Source organism: Camelus bactrianus, chromosome 1 (genome assembly GCF_048773025.1).
Source record: "Camelus bactrianus isolate YW-2024 breed Bactrian camel chromosome 1, ASM4877302v1, whole genome shotgun sequence".
Classification (NCBI taxonomy): domain Eukaryota; kingdom Metazoa; phylum Chordata; class Mammalia; order Artiodactyla; family Camelidae; genus Camelus; species Camelus bactrianus.
The window spans coordinates 60,852,130-60,869,688 of record NC_133539.1 but is presented as its reverse complement, the minus strand read 5'-3'; the positions used below and the strand labels follow the sequence as shown (position 1 = coordinate 60,869,688).

At 34.2% G+C, this 17,559-nt stretch overlaps 1 protein-coding gene across 1 annotated transcript in view; it reads left to right on the top strand.

Moving 5' to 3' along the window:
• The window catches only part of OSBPL11 (oxysterol binding protein like 11), a 73,376-nt gene that overhangs the window by 42,493 nt on the left and 13,324 nt on the right, over positions 1 to 17,559 (top strand). The window contains exons 8-10 of the mRNA XM_010959356.3: positions 2,076 to 2,216; positions 8,781 to 9,279; positions 12,737 to 12,923. Coding sequence (XP_010957658.1) covers positions 2,076 to 2,216; positions 8,781 to 9,279; positions 12,737 to 12,923 — 827 coding nt within the window. The remainder of the gene's footprint in view (positions 1 to 2,075; positions 2,217 to 8,780; positions 9,280 to 12,736; positions 12,924 to 17,559) is intronic.

Below are 17,559 nucleotides of genomic sequence, written 5' to 3'. Positions count from 1 at the left end.
TGAGTTTTTTGGAATATTGGGGTTTCCCCTTGCCATGTAATCTCCAAATAGTATGAATTCCCAGAAATTCAACAGCTCTTGCAACTTTATTTGCTAACCATCCTGGGTTTGTAGGGGTTTTGTACATTTGAGCATGTTTACTTGAATTTTGGTAATGCTTTTTTTTACCTTAAGCTTTTCTTTAAAAAAGACATGGTGATCTCTGAGAAGCATTTCAAAAAGGAAAGAGAGCTTCCAAATTCTTCCATTCACATCAGGCTTTATAATCAGTATTTAATTGTGAATAGAATTCCTTTTTTTTTTTTTCCTGTTCGAATAAGTGATTTGAATATTTTTATAGAAACAACAAAAACTGTATTCTTTTAAATAGCTTTTCTACCAGATTATGTTTTATCTCTTTGGTTTAATGTTATTTTCATTAGAGGAAACCACAAAGTAAACTTTGTATTATATAATAATATTAAGGCTATATTTGCATTATTAATCTGTGTCCTAGGTTCTGACCTCATATGTAATGAAAGCTTTCAGAAGGTTGGAGAACATTATTTAATCGGGACCTATTAGGTTTTTTCCCCTCAACATTTCTCAAATGAAAAATTATTATTTTTGATATTCATATATAGAGAGGGGGGATAATTCAGTTTTTCCCCTTGTTTTATGATGAGTAAACACTCATAAGTGTACTTAAACTATATTGTGCAACTGATTTAGGGTAGATAACAGGAAATACCTCCTACCGACTTACTAGCCTTTGAAAAGGAATTGAGAAACTTACCTTTGGGATCTCTCCTCAAGGTCATAAAAACAGAAGCAATTCTGATATACACAAACAATAGTTGTGTTTGGTCTTTGAAGAAATAAACTAGACCATTAATTTATTTATCAGAATGTGAGCTGATAAAGATTTCCTTGGTAGAAGGGAACAGGAAAAAGGAGAAAAACAGAGGCAAAAGAATGACCAGAAACCCATTATTCTTTAATTCTGTCACCATGTTTTATACTTCGCTTTTAATGTTTTGAGAACATTAAATTCTTGATTTTGTGCCTGATTAGGGTTGGTTTTCTTTGCCTAGCTACTATATAGAACAGACAGGCTTCTTATTTGATAGGAAGAGAAAATTAAAGGCAGAAACATTAACAAAATCATTTCCTTTTAAAACCCTCATAACTTAAAATTTAACACAATAACAAAGATAATATACTCATATAAATCTCTCTTGCACAAAGAGGTACCACTGAGAGAGATGGGACACCATCCCCATATAAACATGTAAAGTGGTATCTGCTAAGGTTATAGAATCTTGGGATTTGAAACTGTTGTTCGTTGTTTACATAGAAATAAATAAGAAATTAAGTTTCTCTTAATCAGTTATCTGGAGCTAAGACCCTGTGGAGATGAGAGTAAACATTTTTGGTTTTTCAAGGGGTTGTATTATTGATTGATTGAAGAACTGTGCAGAGAACTTTTTGTGGCATTAAGACTGCATAAGCAACTACCGGGTTTCCATACCTGCACCTAGAAGTCTCTTCAACCCCAGTTTCTTTCTGACAACTCTAAGAATGAGTGAATATCTAAATATAGATTACAGAAGTTAGACTTGGCATGTCCAGTCACTGTAAAATTTTACCTTTATAGCTTTATAGTTTTAGCTTAAACATAGGGCAAATACTTAATTCTCAAAACACCTTGAACTTAAATTATAGGTAGTGGTAGAGTCCCCAGGTAGGTGGTCAAAGCCTGCAAAGCCTAAGATTCAGATGAGACATTTTTCACTCTTTCTGAAAAATTTTGTTTTCATAAAATATATGGACTTTATGTGCGATATATATGGCAAAACCACAGTATGTTCAATGTCAGTGATAATGGGTTCATTGAAGGAAATCGGTTCCATGGCCAAGTGATGGCAGTTACATTTTCAGAAAGGTTTGTGTCTGTTCTCAGATTCATTTAAGCCCAATATAAATGTCTTTGTCTGACGTTTATACTTTTATTCTTAATGGATATTAAGAAGCACATGTAATAATGGATATTAATAAGCACGTTTAACGATAGACTTGCTTTGTGTTACATCAAGGAACCTGAAGAAATAAATGCAGATGATGAGGTGAAGGACACTTGTGACAACAAGGAGGATGACCTGGGAGCTGTGGAAGAGCAACGCAGTGTTATCCTCCATCTCTTGTCACAGCTCAAGCTGGGCATGGATTTAACAAGAGTAAGTAATGGGATAAACTGTCTATAGAGGTCATTAAGTCAGGACTATACCATTAAGTGTTCAATGTTGCCAGGGCTTTTTAACCTTTCAGAATTGGTTTCTTAGTCTCTTGGTCATTTCTTATTTTCATAAAAAAAATGTAATGGTTTTTTGGTGTAGCGTTAAGTCACATGGCACATAAAAAACCTACAGTCTTCTTGTTTCTGTACAAAATAAAAGGGGCCCAATGGGATACAGAACTGGAAATCCTAAAGAAAAGAATACGGTCCCACAAAACCATGGAAGTCATTGATACTTCTACTTTACTCCTACTTCCCACGTTGGGTAGTGCATTTTGGTATTACCTGTAACAGAGGTCAGCAAACATTTTCTGTAAAGGACCAGATAGTAAATATTTTTAGCTCTGTGGGCATAGGTCTTTGTTAGAACTACAGGTGACCCTTGAATAATGCAAGGGTTAGGGGCACCAACCCCCCACGCATACCTTATGTTTACATGGTCTGCTTACAAGATGAATCATCTGTCTGTCAGTACCTACCTCAGTATTGTCTTACATAATACAAACACTGTAGCAGTTATATGTATTACTAACACTTGACATCAAAAATGAGAAGATAATGTGAAAAAAATTCTTATTTATTTACAGGTATGATTCGTGCATTGATAATGAAGAAACAGCAACATGATTGCTTTATGATAGCTTAGTGTAATCGGCTTCGTGGTAGCCTAGCCCATACACTAATGAATAGTTATAAAATTTTTATGGCATACAGTATTATAATCATATTCAGAATATAAAATTGGAAACATTATTATATTGAAAAAATGACATACCTGTGATGATTTGCAGTTTCTCACATGAGAGAGGCATACTGTACGGTAATGTAATTCTGGTAATGTAATTCTTTGAAAGCAAAGTTATAAAACAGTAAGAAAACTAACATATTATTAATTTTATACTAAATATCACTCACCTCACCCCTTTGTAAGGATAGACTATCCACTTCAATACAAGTCTTGCACATGATGTTCTACATGTATATTTTTTGTATGTTTATTGGAAAAAATCCACATATAAGTAGACCTGCAATTCAAACCCATATTGTTTAAGGATCAACACTACTTAACCCAGCCTTTGTATTATGAAAGCGGCCATAGATAATATGTTGGATAGGCATGGATGTGTTCCAACAAAACATTATTTATACAAATAGGAGGCCAGATTTGGCCTAAAGGCCATAGTCTGCAAACCCCTGGTCTACAGGCTTGCTACTTTAAAAATGTGGTCTGAATTAACTTGATGGTTTGAGTCCTTTCACTATATATGTGTATATCAAATCACTACAAGTACACTTTAAATATCTTACATTTTTTGTCAATTATGCCTCATTAAAACTGAAAGAAGAAAAAAAAAGTGGTTGGAAGATCAGTAACATCTCTATCACCTGAGAACTTGTTAGAAATGTGTAATCTCAGCCCCTAATCTCAAAGTTAGAGAACCAGAATCTGCATTTCAGTAAGACTCCCGTGTGGTTTATGTATATACGCACACACACATACACTCACATTAAAGTTTAAGAAGCACTGATCTATACTTTTAGTTTTAGGCCAGTCTTCCTCATTCCCAGTTTATCTGTAATTAGTGCGCCTTAATTTATTTAAACAATCCATGACACTGATTTAAAAAACCAAGGAATTTCTAGACCTATGTATGTCAGACATTTAGTACTGTGGGACTATATACTTTGAATTACTGCTGACACTATTTTGCATTAATGTGGGATTTCAAAATTGACTTCAGGAGGTATATTTCAAATTGAGGTTTTTGATGCCAGCAAAGGTAGTGAAGTGTAAATTAAAAGGTTGTTTGATTCCAATGAATTACACACCTGAAAATGTAACTTAAACAGAAAGCATTTTGCCTTTAACATTCACTTTGAGGCATTTCAAAATCAAAAACACACTTCTTTCTTTTAGAATTGGAGTGATTATAGGAGGATTTTTAAGTAAATTGATTGAATTAATAGTCTACTAAGAACCAGACGTTTTAAGAGTAGATAAAGAAACCCATTTAAGCATCCATCTTTCATCTAACCTCAATATTTCAGCTGGGTATCATTTCTATTCTAGAAATATTTTTATATCAGAGGTTCAGAAAATACTATTCATTGTAAAATTGGTTAAAATGAGTAGCCATGTTAGGAGTTTATTTGGTTATTATGATGTTTGCTGTTCCTTAGTAGATTTAGGTTTATAAGGCATAAGAACATTGTTGGGGTTGATGAGGCATAAGCACATTTGAAAAGAATGTGCTGTGATAGTAATCCAGATGGTGAAGTCTCTCTTGACATGAATAACAAATTTAATATAGCTTCCCCACATTTGTGCATTGTTAACTTAAAAAATACATATTTCTTATATTTAAATTTAAAATCATTAACATTAACCAATCACAAGTTATGAACATTAGTATAACATTTAAAAGAATGGTACTAAAAAAAAGTAAGTAAGTAAGTAAGTAAGTAAGTAAGTAAGTAAATAAATAAATAAATAAAACAATTAAAAAATCAAATAAAATAAATGAAAGAATGGTACTTTTTGAGCAACATTAAAGAACCTGGTGACAAACTGCAGTCATATACATGTCCTATCTAACAATGACACTGATACACGAAATATTTATCAAGCGCCTCTCATATTCCAGACACTACAGCACCAAAGACCATAACCACGGACCTGGCCTGCGTGTTGTAAATAAGTCAAATATATTTTCCCCACAGCTTATTTTGTTCTTTGAAAATAATATTATGAATTTAATATAATTAAACACTTCAGAGACAGTTTTGGAAAAGTAAAAGGAAAAAAATCTGTAATTCACCACCCTAACAACACAACCTTCACTTTTTGAGATTGCATTCCAATTTTTCTTTATAATTATACTTTATGTTCAATCTTGTTATATTTCCTTTTTTTCAGTTAATATCCTTTTTTTGGTGAAATACACACACAAAAGACTGAATAGAATGCATACAAACAGTTCAGAGAACAATGGTAAAACAAATACCTGTGTACCCACCTCTCAGATTAAGTTACAGGACATTGCCAGATCTTGGAAGCTCTCTGAGTGCCCCTTCCAGCTGTAGTCTTCTACTTTTTCCCACATGTAACCACCTACTTGTCTTTCGTGTTAATCATCCCCCTACTTTTCTTGATAGTTTTGCCACTTACATATGTACCCCATAACAATGTTACTTAGTTTAGAAGAAAGTGAATAGCCAGTACAAGCGTAGCTATATAAGGAAAGGGCTATATTACCATTCATAGAAGAATGCTTTCAGGATAAGAGAAACTAAACAGAGTCTCTGGCTTCAGCTTCTTATAAATTATTGAGAAAGCTTAGAAGAGCCCTTTCAGAAATCAGAACCTATAGTTGTGAGTGAGTCCTGTGAAATATTCAGCTCACAGAGTTTGGTATGAGCCAGGTACTGGACATCCGTTAGGAATGTGGGCAGGGAGAGTGAGCTGTCTTAGTATTTTCTGCTTTTAAGCAAACTGGGACCTACCTCCAACTCTGAGGAGTAGGTTGAAGCCAGAACATGTCTATGGGTGAAATGAGTGTCTTTAGCCAATCCAGACAGGAGGACATGGAGAGGAAAGTAGGCACTTCATCAGCAGATGGTCAACACAAGCCACATACAGATACAACTGGGACGAGTTTCACTAGGGCATTCTGTCCTCGGGTTTAAAAAGGTGATACAATGGCAGCTTGAAGTCCAAGGATGACAGTTTCAATATGTCTGTCTCTTGAATAACATCACTCTAATCTGGACCAATTTCCCTGTGTCTACTGTACAACTTTCTTCCTGGGATGTCCTTTCATTGTTCTCCTGGGATTTTCTTCACTTTTCTTTTGTGCTAGGTCAGTTTTCTGAACTCTTTTCTTCTTCTTTGGTTGCCTCTCATTTTAGGGGAGCCAATCTTCCTTTAAGTTCTAAGAAAGGTTTGTGGGAGGCAAAATGTGAAAATGTGTATCTGAAATGTCTTCATTTTGTCTTCGTGTTTGATTGCTAATATGGATAGACTTATCTTGTAAATAAATTTCTTTTAGAATATTGCCTTCTTGCTATAGGGTTCTGATGAAAAGACTAAAGTCATCCTAGTTCCTGACCTTTAGTTTGTGATATGTTTTGTTTGTTTTTCTCTCTGAAATTGTTTGGAATCTTTGTCCCCAAAAGTCTGAAATTTCACAATGATATATCTTGGAATAGGATTCTTTATATCCATTGTCTCTGGACATTTGGTGGGCTTTTTCAATATGACAACTTATATTTTTACGTTCTCTGAAGTTTTCTTGAATTATTTCATTTGTGATTTTCTCATCTCCATTTTTTCCTCTTCTCTCTGAAATCCTTACTACATGGCTATTGGGCTTCCTGGTCTGGTCCTCTGTTTTTCTCTTTTCTTTCTCTCTCCTCTGTTTTGGGAGATTTCCTCACCTTTATATTCTAACCCTTCTCTTGAGTTTTAACTTTTGCTATCATGTTTTAAATTTTTCTGAATTTTCTTTTTCAATAAGCATTCGGGTTTCATGTATGTAATATCTTCTCAATCCTCTGAAGATACTATTTTTAAGTCTTTTGTTTTTTAGTTCATCCTGTGAGATTTCTGTTTCTTTCAACTCTATTTCTTTATTTGAGTCTTTATATTCCTAATTAGAGATGTTCTCAGAGATCTGGTGTTTCTTAGATTTCTGCTCATGACTAAGTGTAGGGGAACTAAAAACCTGATTTTAAGTTTTGAACATGTCCAGATGTTCTTTTCATTTGCTTTTGAGTGTTGGGTAATCTGGTTTTGTTTGGGAACCTGGTGTTAGTATCACTAGGTTTTTCCTCTAGAGTTAGTCAAATTTCCCCAGAAGAAAATTCTTCTAATTTCCTGCTTAGTAGGTAAAGCAACTAGGAGTTAGGGAAGTAAAGAGGGCTGGGTTGGAAAGGGTCTTAGTAGTTAACATTTAATTTATATAGGGTTACTTCATACTTTTATCATATGGTATCCACTCTTAGAAGTCCCTGATGTTCCCTAGTCTAGAGAAGAAGCCACCTTGTTTCACTCTCCAGAAATTAAACCTCTAGACTTTGGCTGAAGTGCAAGAAGGGCAGTTACCAACAGTATGGAGATTGGAATGGGATTTAGGGATCAATTGCTTTGCACACAGATTTCATTCAGTCATCTTTATTTTAGCATTCTGACCCCCCCCCTCCCCATCCAGTGGTACCTGGTACTGACAGTTCTTGAACCTCTCAGGAATCCGTAGTAAAATACTGCTTAAGCAGTCAGCTTTCTACTTAACTCCCAAAATTTTGTTGCTTTTTGTCTACTTTCCTGATATCTCTAGGTTAGCCTTTATATTTATTTAATAAAATTTTAATAGAATTTCAATAGAAAGTGAAATTAAGATGTATGGGGTCAGTATATCATCTGAAACTGAAACATCAGTGTCTTTTGCACTACTTGTATCATCTTCATAATCATCTTTTTAAATAACTATAATAGTCCATTAAGAGAAATTTCTGTATTTAAGTTAACTAGAACCACAGTTAAAAACATACACTGTTTTAACTTTATTTGCATATTTCTTTTCTTTCATTTGTATTATTTTCTAAGACTAGATTCCTGGAAGAATAGTTACTAGGCTAAATGGATATGAACATCTTCAAGCTTTTGAAAGATATTGCCAGATTGTTTTCTCAAAGAGTTGAATCAGTTTGCAGTACCTCCCCATTTTCTGCTTTAAATGTTTAGTCTTTGTTATACTTAGCGGACTTTAAGTATCAAAAGCTCTCTTCTTGGAAATAGTTCTCTTGTGCTTAAAATTAAATACAAATTACAGTTTTGCTTTGGTCAATGATCTCTTTAGTCTATTCTCAAGGAGTGGCATGTATTGCCTTTTCTCATATCTCCTATCTCAATCAGTCATCCACAATTTATTTTTAAAGTAGGAAAGGGAGAAAAAAAAAGCCTGGCTAACTTTTACTTTAAACTTTACCACCATTTCCCTTTTGATACTTTTATCCAATCTAAGAATTTGAGGATTTTTTTCTCCTTTTACCTGACCCTGTTGAAGTTCTGAACTGGGGTTTAATCTTAACTGTTTGAAAAGGCTTTCATTTCCTTATTTTTTTAATGAGACAAAGCACTTTTATTTTGTGACTCTAATGCCCATCTAGAAGGAAATGTTTTCAGAGATAAGAATAGTTGTCTACAGATATACCAGGTCTCTGAGAAGACGTTTCATTAGAAATAGAAAGACCAAACTAAAGAAACAGACTTGGAAACAGAAATCTCACAGAAGAATAGAGGACCAGACCAGGAAGGTCCTCACCTTTATCCTCTAACCCTTCTCTTAAGTTTTAGTTTTGGCTATCATGCTTTAAATATTTCTGAATTTTCTTTTTAAAAAACTTTCTTGTTTAATGTATATTATCTTCTCAGTTCTCTGAAGATATTAATAATTTTTTTGTATTGCCCTGTTTGGTTGACTTGTTACTGTTGTTGTTGTTTTAGGTGGTGCTTCCTACATTTATCCTAGAGAAGCGTTCCTTGCTGGAAATGTATGCAGACTTTATGTCTCATCCAGACCTATTTATAGCCATCACTAATGGAGCTACAGCTGAGGACAGAATGATTCGTTTTGTTGAGTACTACCTTACCTCATTTCATGAAGGCCGTAAGGGAGCCATTGCTAAGAAACCGTACAATCCTATCATTGGAGAAACATTTCACTGTTCCTGGAGGATGCCAAAAAGCGAGGTAGCATCCAGTGGTATTAGCAGCTCTTCCACCCAGGCTGTTGCAAATCATGCTCCTCCATCAGAGGAGGCTTTGAGCCAAGTTGGATCAGACTGTTATACAGTCAGATTTGTTGCTGAGCAGGTTTCCCATCATCCTCCAGTCTCCGGATTTTATGCAGAATGTGCAGAAAGGAAGATGTGTGTAAATGCGCACGTGTGGACTAAGAGTAAATTCTTAGGCATGTCGATAGGCGTGACGATGATTGGAGAAGGTAAGTAGAAAAATTACTTTCCAATTTTTAATATCAAACTATAATCTTAAATATAAATATTGATTATAAATTTGAACTGTTATATGTACTACTTTTTTTTCCCAGTTCCTAGTAAGTTCCAGAATGCTGGTGGAAGGGGAGGGGCATATCTATCAACAAATAAATTTTTTTTACATTATTTTTTCTGGTTTTAAATGTGAATTATTTTTATTGTAGAAAATTTGGAAAATTACTATAAAAACTATTATAAAAGTTATAAAAAGTGCTCAAGAAATATCTTCTAGGTAAATTTATATCTACATCTTGTATTTCATAGGAGATATTCATAGAATATTTTAAAACATATTGTCAAACTTTTCATTCTACTTCAGCAAGTGATTATGAAAAACAATGTAAGGAAATATAGTGTTTTTTGGCTAAAAATACAAAAAACTAACAACAACAACGAAAAATCTCTACAGAAATCATTGCAGAGTTAATGAAAATATAATGGCAGAAAAAAACTGCCGTTTTAATGTTAAAGGAACACTCTTGTGCATAGAATAATTTGTTCTCAACATAAACTTACAGTGTAAGCATGGTGTAATTAAGTCTGTGACTAACATTTTGATACTGTATTATTTTAAATGTGAAGAAAATATTTTAGCCCCCTTTTCAGCTTTCTTCATTTTTAACATCTGTTGCAATATGTCTTACCAATTTCCAGATAATGTTTCAAACTAATTAAAACTTTTGTAACGCTAGAAAATATTTTATTAATAAAAGTTTGCTACCTCCAGTTATAAGCTCTATAAAATTAGCTGTAGGCTCTTCGAAATCAGTTTACTAATTTTAGAGATGAAGAATCTGAAGTCTAGAGGTGATAGGATATGTTCAGGATCATAAAAGTTAAAGCATATAGAAAGAAAGGAAGGAAGGAAGGAAGAAGGAAAGAAGGAAGGAAGGGAGGGAGGGAAGTAAGGAAGGAAGGAAGAAAAGAAAGAAAGAAAGGAAAGAAAGAAAGAAAAAAGAAAGAAAAGAGAAAAGAAGAAAAAAGAGAAAAAATTAAGGCATTGTCAGATTTAGACCCTCATTCTTTGACACACTCACCGAGGACAGTTACTCTTATCATCAGTTCATGAAACGGAAAGTATCTGGTAATGGTAGCTTCTCCCAATCCAAGAAAGGAAATACTTTGTGGGTGTTACAGCTCAGTGGTAGAGTGTGTGCTTACTATGCACGAGGTCTTGGGTTCAATCCCCAGTACCTCCATTAAATAAAACAAACAAACAAACAAACAAACCTAATTACCCTTCAAAAAATTAATTTAAAAAGAAGAAAGGAAATACCTCAAGAAATGAGGGAAAGCATTTATATCTTAACCATAGTTGTGAAAGAGGTATACGATAGTTAATTTGATTATTTAAGTGTTAATTATGTACTCATGGGTTTTCCTTTTAAAAATTAAACTGCTATTGGCACCCTCAACAGAAATTAAATCAGGGAATGGAACTTCTGACACTTTACTTTGCTTCTGTTAGCAGCCATGTTTTTATGGGGGAAAATTCTGTTTAATTATTAGATAAATGGGATTTTAGAATTCTTTGAATTTCAGTTATCCTAACTAGTCTTTTTTTCCCATTCATTAGGAACTGGTTCTATATTTCTTAGATCTTAAATTCCATAGTGTAAGTTAAATATATGTTAAATATATTCTTAGAAATTAAAGATCATAAATCCAGTTTATAAGATCACATGTTTTTAGAAAATTACATGATATTCTTTCCAACTTAGAATTAATCAACAGTTATTATTAAATACTTGAAATATAACCAAGTGTGTTATCTGTAGGTATTCTGACAACTCCCATTATATATAAGCATATTAGTGCCAGAACCCTGTTCCTTTTCAAAGGGCTCAATAATTCTTGATTTATTGTTGCCCTTTGTGAAAACTGTTAAAGACAGTACAAAAAATAGTTGGTGTTGCTTTATGCAAAGTAGCCTGCTTTAGAATCTCAGTTTGTCCATTTGTTTATCCTAAAGATTGACTATATTAAAATATTTATCATAATTTTTGCCCTGATTTGAGAATATTAAGAACATTGTTCTTCAAGAGCCATATATATATCCTCATGAATAAATCTCAAGAGCAGTGTTGAGTGACAAAATCAAGCTGCAAAATGATAGGTGCAGTTAATACCATTTATACAAAGTTCCAAGTACGTCGAACAAAAATGTCTTTTTTATGATGACATAGAAACTTCCTAAGAACCAGAAGTCTGGATGAGAAAGATACTTACCAACTTGAGAGTGCCAGTTCTATGGAGCAAGGGAGTTGGGAGAATGAGTGCAGGGAAACACAAAAAGGGGCTTTAACTGTATCTGTTTTTTAAAAAATATCTGATGTCAACAAGGCAAACATTAACATTTGTTAAATCTAGATCTTAAATGCACAGATGTTTTGCCCTCTAGTTTCTGTCTGAAGTATTTCATAATTAAGAAAGCTATTTTATAAAGGAAAAAAGTGTGTGTTTACCAGGAGCATATGTGAAATCATGTTTATTCTATTAAATTGTTTATCATACACTGTCTTCATAAGTGTTACAAAACTAAAATTTAGCCGCCACCCAAAAAAACCCAGCATAATTCTTAATGAGCATCCGTTAGGAGAGAGATACCGCAAGTATCCAGACTAGTAGCACGTATCCAGTTCAGTATTTGTTTTTATGGTAAACTAGGTAATGAGTTTAGGTTAGTAATATAGCTCAGTCTCCTTAGTGTCCCTTAATTATCTAGAATAGATTGATTATTCATTAATGTAATTCCCTTTTTTACATGTTGTTTATGGAACGAGCCCCATTAGAATAATATTTGAAAACTACCACTTCTCTCTCGTAGCTTCACCTTACATATTTCAGAGTGTGGCAAGCAAAATTATTATGCCTTTGGTTTATGTTTTAATATGCATAAAATAGAATGAAGAGCACTTCTCCCTTCTCCCCCATCAAACCATTTGAGATTAGGTCTATGACTCTATAAATTAGGTATTTAGTTATTCCAAAAACTGCTTAAAAACTTACTAGTACTAACTAATGATCAGGTCTTACGATAATACAGTATAGCATGGACCTAAATTCTATCTCAAGGTTTTATTTTGTTTTTAGGAGCATTAGAGGGAACTCTTAAACTGCTTCCACTGTAACATTTTCTGGTCCCATGATCTCCAAAGGGATAGTAAGATCATAATGAAAGTAACCTTGAAGCCAATTTCATCCAAAACCAAAAGAAAATTTAAGCAAAATTATGACGTTTATTTACCAGGCAGGAGAAAATCTAATACAGATTTTTCATAGCTGCCTCTCTCTCTCTCTCTCTCTCTCTCTCTCTCTCTCTCTCTCTCTCTCTCTCTCTCTCTCTTTTCTCTCTCTCTCTCCCTTTTTTAAAAATGTTAACCACTTTCGTGTTTTCACATTCAGGTATCCTCAGTCTACTGGAGCATGGAGAAGAGTATACATTTTCTCTACCTTGTGCATATGCCCGGTCAATTTTAACTGTTCCTTGGGTAGAACTAGGTGGCAAAGTCAGTGTCAACTGTGCAAAAACTGGGTATTCAGCCAGCATCACTTTTCATACTAAGCCTTTTTATGGTGGCAAACTGCACCGGTAAGAATATTTTGATACCTGGTTCTTAAATTCTGTCAGTTTGATCTTATATTATAACTCCTTACCCTTTTTCTGCTTAGTTTTATGTGAAAGGGGGTTGGATTTTTACTCATGTTTACTTTTTGTTTAACATATTTGATCTTTGAAGGCATCCTGGAAATCATGATCTGGTTTTAAAAATAGTGACATCTATCTACTCTTGTAAACTAGAACTTACAATAAATGAATATGTGGTTTCTGGCCCAATTTCTGCCTTTAAAGGAATACAGACTTGGATCCAGACCTCAGGGGAGGTAGTATTGCTACAGGTTAGGGTGAAAATACATCTAATTGTAAGAAATAATTCAGGAAGCACAATGATGGGGGCCAGTGTGTTTAGGCACCAATATTGGATGATGGCCTTGTGCTAATTCCATCTAGGAACTGGCTAGTTATTATAATACCCCTTTAGTGGCTTGTTGGTCTCTTCAGCACTTGTCCAGATCACCCACCTACATGAAGAAACATTTTCTAATAGGATCCTCAAAGTGATACTGGCTCTTTCCTTAAGCCTTTGATGTCTATTCTGTCTGTCTTGAAGTAGGGATAAGTTTTCTTTTCCTACAAAGTTTTTATTGAAGAATAACATACACACAAAAGTATACAAGTTGATTTGGAGTCATTTCAAATGGCACTATTTGAAATGGCTCCAAATCAACTTGTATACTTTTGGTGACTATATGTATGAACTTCTGTTGGGTAGATACCTAGGGGTGGAATTGCTAGGTTGTAGGGAATGAGAATTTAACTTTATTATTGCCAAACATTTTTCTTACATGTTTATACCAAAATGCGCTGCCTTCAGTCATGTATGAGGCTTCTAATTGCAATGGCTATTTTACTTCTTCACCAGACCACTGGTACTCAGTAATCTTAGAAGTGGAAAGAAAGATTTATTGGCTCCAAGGCATTGAATGGGCCTTTAAAAATATGGATTTCGAGACACTGAAGCAGAGAATTAAAAACAAAACAAAACAAAACAAAACAAAACAGAATAAAACTAATCACCCAAACAGAACCACTAGAGATTGTCAGTCACCTTTTACCCTAAGAGGAGGTGTTATTATGGTTCACACTTTGTTATCTGTGTGTCTACCTACTCTTTTCACCATACTGATCACAGGATTCAAACTTTATCATTAGAAGGGGCTTTACGAGTCTAACATTTGCTAGGTGCATAAATCCCTGTGCAACATGCCTGATAACTGATTTGTTCAATGTGTTGGTACACTATTGATACAGAACTCACCATGCGTGAGGCAACCCTTTCCATTTCCAGACTCCCCTTATTTATATGAAATTAGAGTTGAAATCTATATCCCCGTAACATTCCTGCATTGGTAAAAGCATTACTTTAAAGTACGTAATTGAGTAAAATGCTTAGGGGAAAACAACTACAGTGATAAATTTTCCAAATCCAGCACTTTTTATTGTTGATGATATTGATGAATTTCTTTTTTTCAGAATTGAGGAGTAGTTTATTTACAATATTGTGTTTCAGGTGTGTGGCACAGTGATTCAGTATTTTTGCAGAGTATGTTCCATTATAGGTTATTACAAGGTAATAGCAATAATTCCCTGTGCTATACAGTGTATTTTTGTTGCTTATCTATATATAACACATCTTCTTAATCAGATCATCTGTTGATGGACATTTAGGTTGCTTCCATGTCTTGACTATTGTAAGTAGTTCTGCTATGAATATTGGAGTGCATGTATCCTTTTGAATTAGTGTTTTCATTTTTTCTGGGTATATACCCAGGAATGGAGTTGCTAGATCATATGGTAGTTCTATTTTTAGTTTTCTGAGGAAGCTCCATACTATTTTTCATAGTGGCTGTACCAGTTTACATTCCCACCAACAGTATACAAATGTTGCCTTTTCTCCACATCCTTGCAAACATTTATTTGTAGACTTTTTGATGATAGCCATTCTGACAAGTGTGAAGTGACATCTCACTGTAGGTTTTTGTTGTTGTTATTGTTTTTTGTTTTGTTTTAATTGAAGTATAGTCAGTTTCCAGTGTGATGTCAATTTCTAGTGTACAGCATAATGTTTCAGTCATACATATACATACGTATATTCGTTTTTATGTTCTTTTTCATTATAGGTTACTACAAGATAGTGATCATTGTGGTTTTGATTTGCACTATTCTAATGGTTGGTGATGTTGAGCATGTTTTCATGTGCCTGTTAGCCATCTGTATGTCTTCTTTGGAAAAATGTCCATTCAGATCTTCTGCCCATTTTTTGATTGGGTGGTTTGTTTTTCTTATATTGGATTATACGAGCTGTTTGTATATTCCAGATATTAACCGCTTGTTGGTCATATCATTTGCAAATGTTTTCTCGCATTCTGTAGGTTGTCTTTTCATTTGGTTGATGGTTTCCTTTGCTGTGCAAAAGCTTTTAAATTTAATTAAGTCCCATTCATTTATTTTTACTTTTATTTCTTTTGCTTAGGAGACTTACCCAATAAAATATTACAGTGATTTATGTCAAAGAGTGTTTCTTCTATGTTCTCTTCCAGGAGTTGTACGGTTTTAAGTCTTACATATAAGTCTTTAAACCATTTTGAGTTTATTTTTGTATATGGTGTGAGGGAATGTTCTAATCTCACTGTTTGACATGTGGCTGTCCAGTTTTCCCCACACCACTTGGTGAAGAGACTGTCTTTTCTCCATTGTATATTCTTGCCTCTGTTGTAGTAGATTAATTGACTTTATTATTTCTGGTCCCTAAAACTTCACTCTTAGAGTATCTGTGTGTGTGCGCGCGCGAATGTAAACGTGTATGTGTGTTACTTGACTCCAACAGAACTCATCTATAAAAGCATTTTTAATATACACAGACTTATTATCTTGATTGTTTGTCTTATTTCCCTCAATGTGGCTGTAAGCTTTTGACAGACCTGTACTGTTTTGGGCCTTCCATTACATCTATGCAGTGCTATGTAAGTAGTATGTGATCTGTAAATACTGCATATTTTTCTTGGGAAATATAGTTAAGTGTGAGTTTCTTTCTTCTTGAAGATATAGTCTAGTCCACCTTATCAAATTGTAGCTATTCTTAGTGATCTTTGGATCTGCTACTGGTTAACTTCTTCGATATGAACCCTTGAGTTGATATTTTTGGATTTTCATAAGATTGATACCCCCTTTCTCCTCTAGGATAACCTTCAGAGGTTTGAAAACAGCTATTGTGTGCTCTCTGCATGTTTACTACATTGAGAATTCCACTTGTATCTGCTCTGTGAATTCTCTGGTGCTCGTCAAGAGTTTTTCTCCTGTGAAGCACTTGCTCCCATTCATTATGTGTATAGGATTTCTTCCCAGTATGAATTGTCTTCTGTACACTAAGGCCAGAGCTCCAGCTTAAGGCTCGTCCACATTGATTACAAAAATAGTATTTTCCTCTAGAAGTTTTCTGACATCAGTTAAGTTAGAGCTCTGGCTGAAATCTTGTTCACAATTACTGCATTTGTAGGGTCCTTCTCCAGTGTGAATTCTCTTGTGTTATCCAAGTCAAGTAGTGACTAAAGACTTCCCCACATTGATAGCATTCATAGAGGTTTTTCTGGTATGGATTCTTTCATGTTGTTTAAGGAGTGAAAGGTTATGGAGAGTTACTTCACAGTGTTTGCCTTCATACAGTTTTCCTCTACTGTGTCTCTTGTGCCTTTTAAGATATGAATGATTAATAAAGGTTTTTCTCCAGTGTGAGTTCTCCCATGTTTATAATGAGCAAATAATGGCTGTGGGCTTTTTTTGAAATCATCATTTTTCATTATAAGGTTTCTCTCCTCTGTGAACTTCCTTGGGTTGGCTAAGAGATAAAATCCTTTTTCAGGCTTTCCTGTATTTATTCTATCCATATGAGTTGTCACACGCTGAGCTGATGTTGAGCCATGAGTGGAAACTTTCCCATGTTCATTATGATTCAGAGAGTTCCTTTCTAATATTAAATCTCCACTACTGAGAAGGAAATAAGAAGCTGTTAAAGGTTTGCCCACATGCATTCATTTGTATTTGTATATATGAATTCTGATAGTCTTCAGTTGAAACCTATTCCATATCTAGTACACATAATGTTATCTGATTGCATGTTCAGAATTTTCTTCTTTTGTAACAGCTCAACTATATAATAGCTATTCTGATTAATTTTTAAAATTTATTTTGTGTGTTTTTTGGGGGGGTGGGTAGGTAATTAGGCTTATTTATTTATTTTTAGAGGAGGTACTGGGGACTGAACCCAGGACCTCATGCATGCTGTGCGTGCTAAGCAAGCACTCTACCACTGAGCTATACCCTGCCCCTCTGATTAATTTGTAAGTCTTTATTATGTTTCAAATGTCCCTTTATAAAAACAGAGTAGTTTTGAGCTCAGTGAAATTTTTTACTAGATGCAAAATATCCAAATTTTTGTCCTGAACCAGTGCCTTAAATTCTAATAATACATATAAGCTATAATTTATCATATTGCCAGGACTACCTTAATGTGGAAAATCAGAATTCACCCCTGATATCTTATCATTGCCATGACATTTAGATAGTTGCTGCAAATATCCTGCATAGAAGTTTTCTCTTAGTCTTTAAG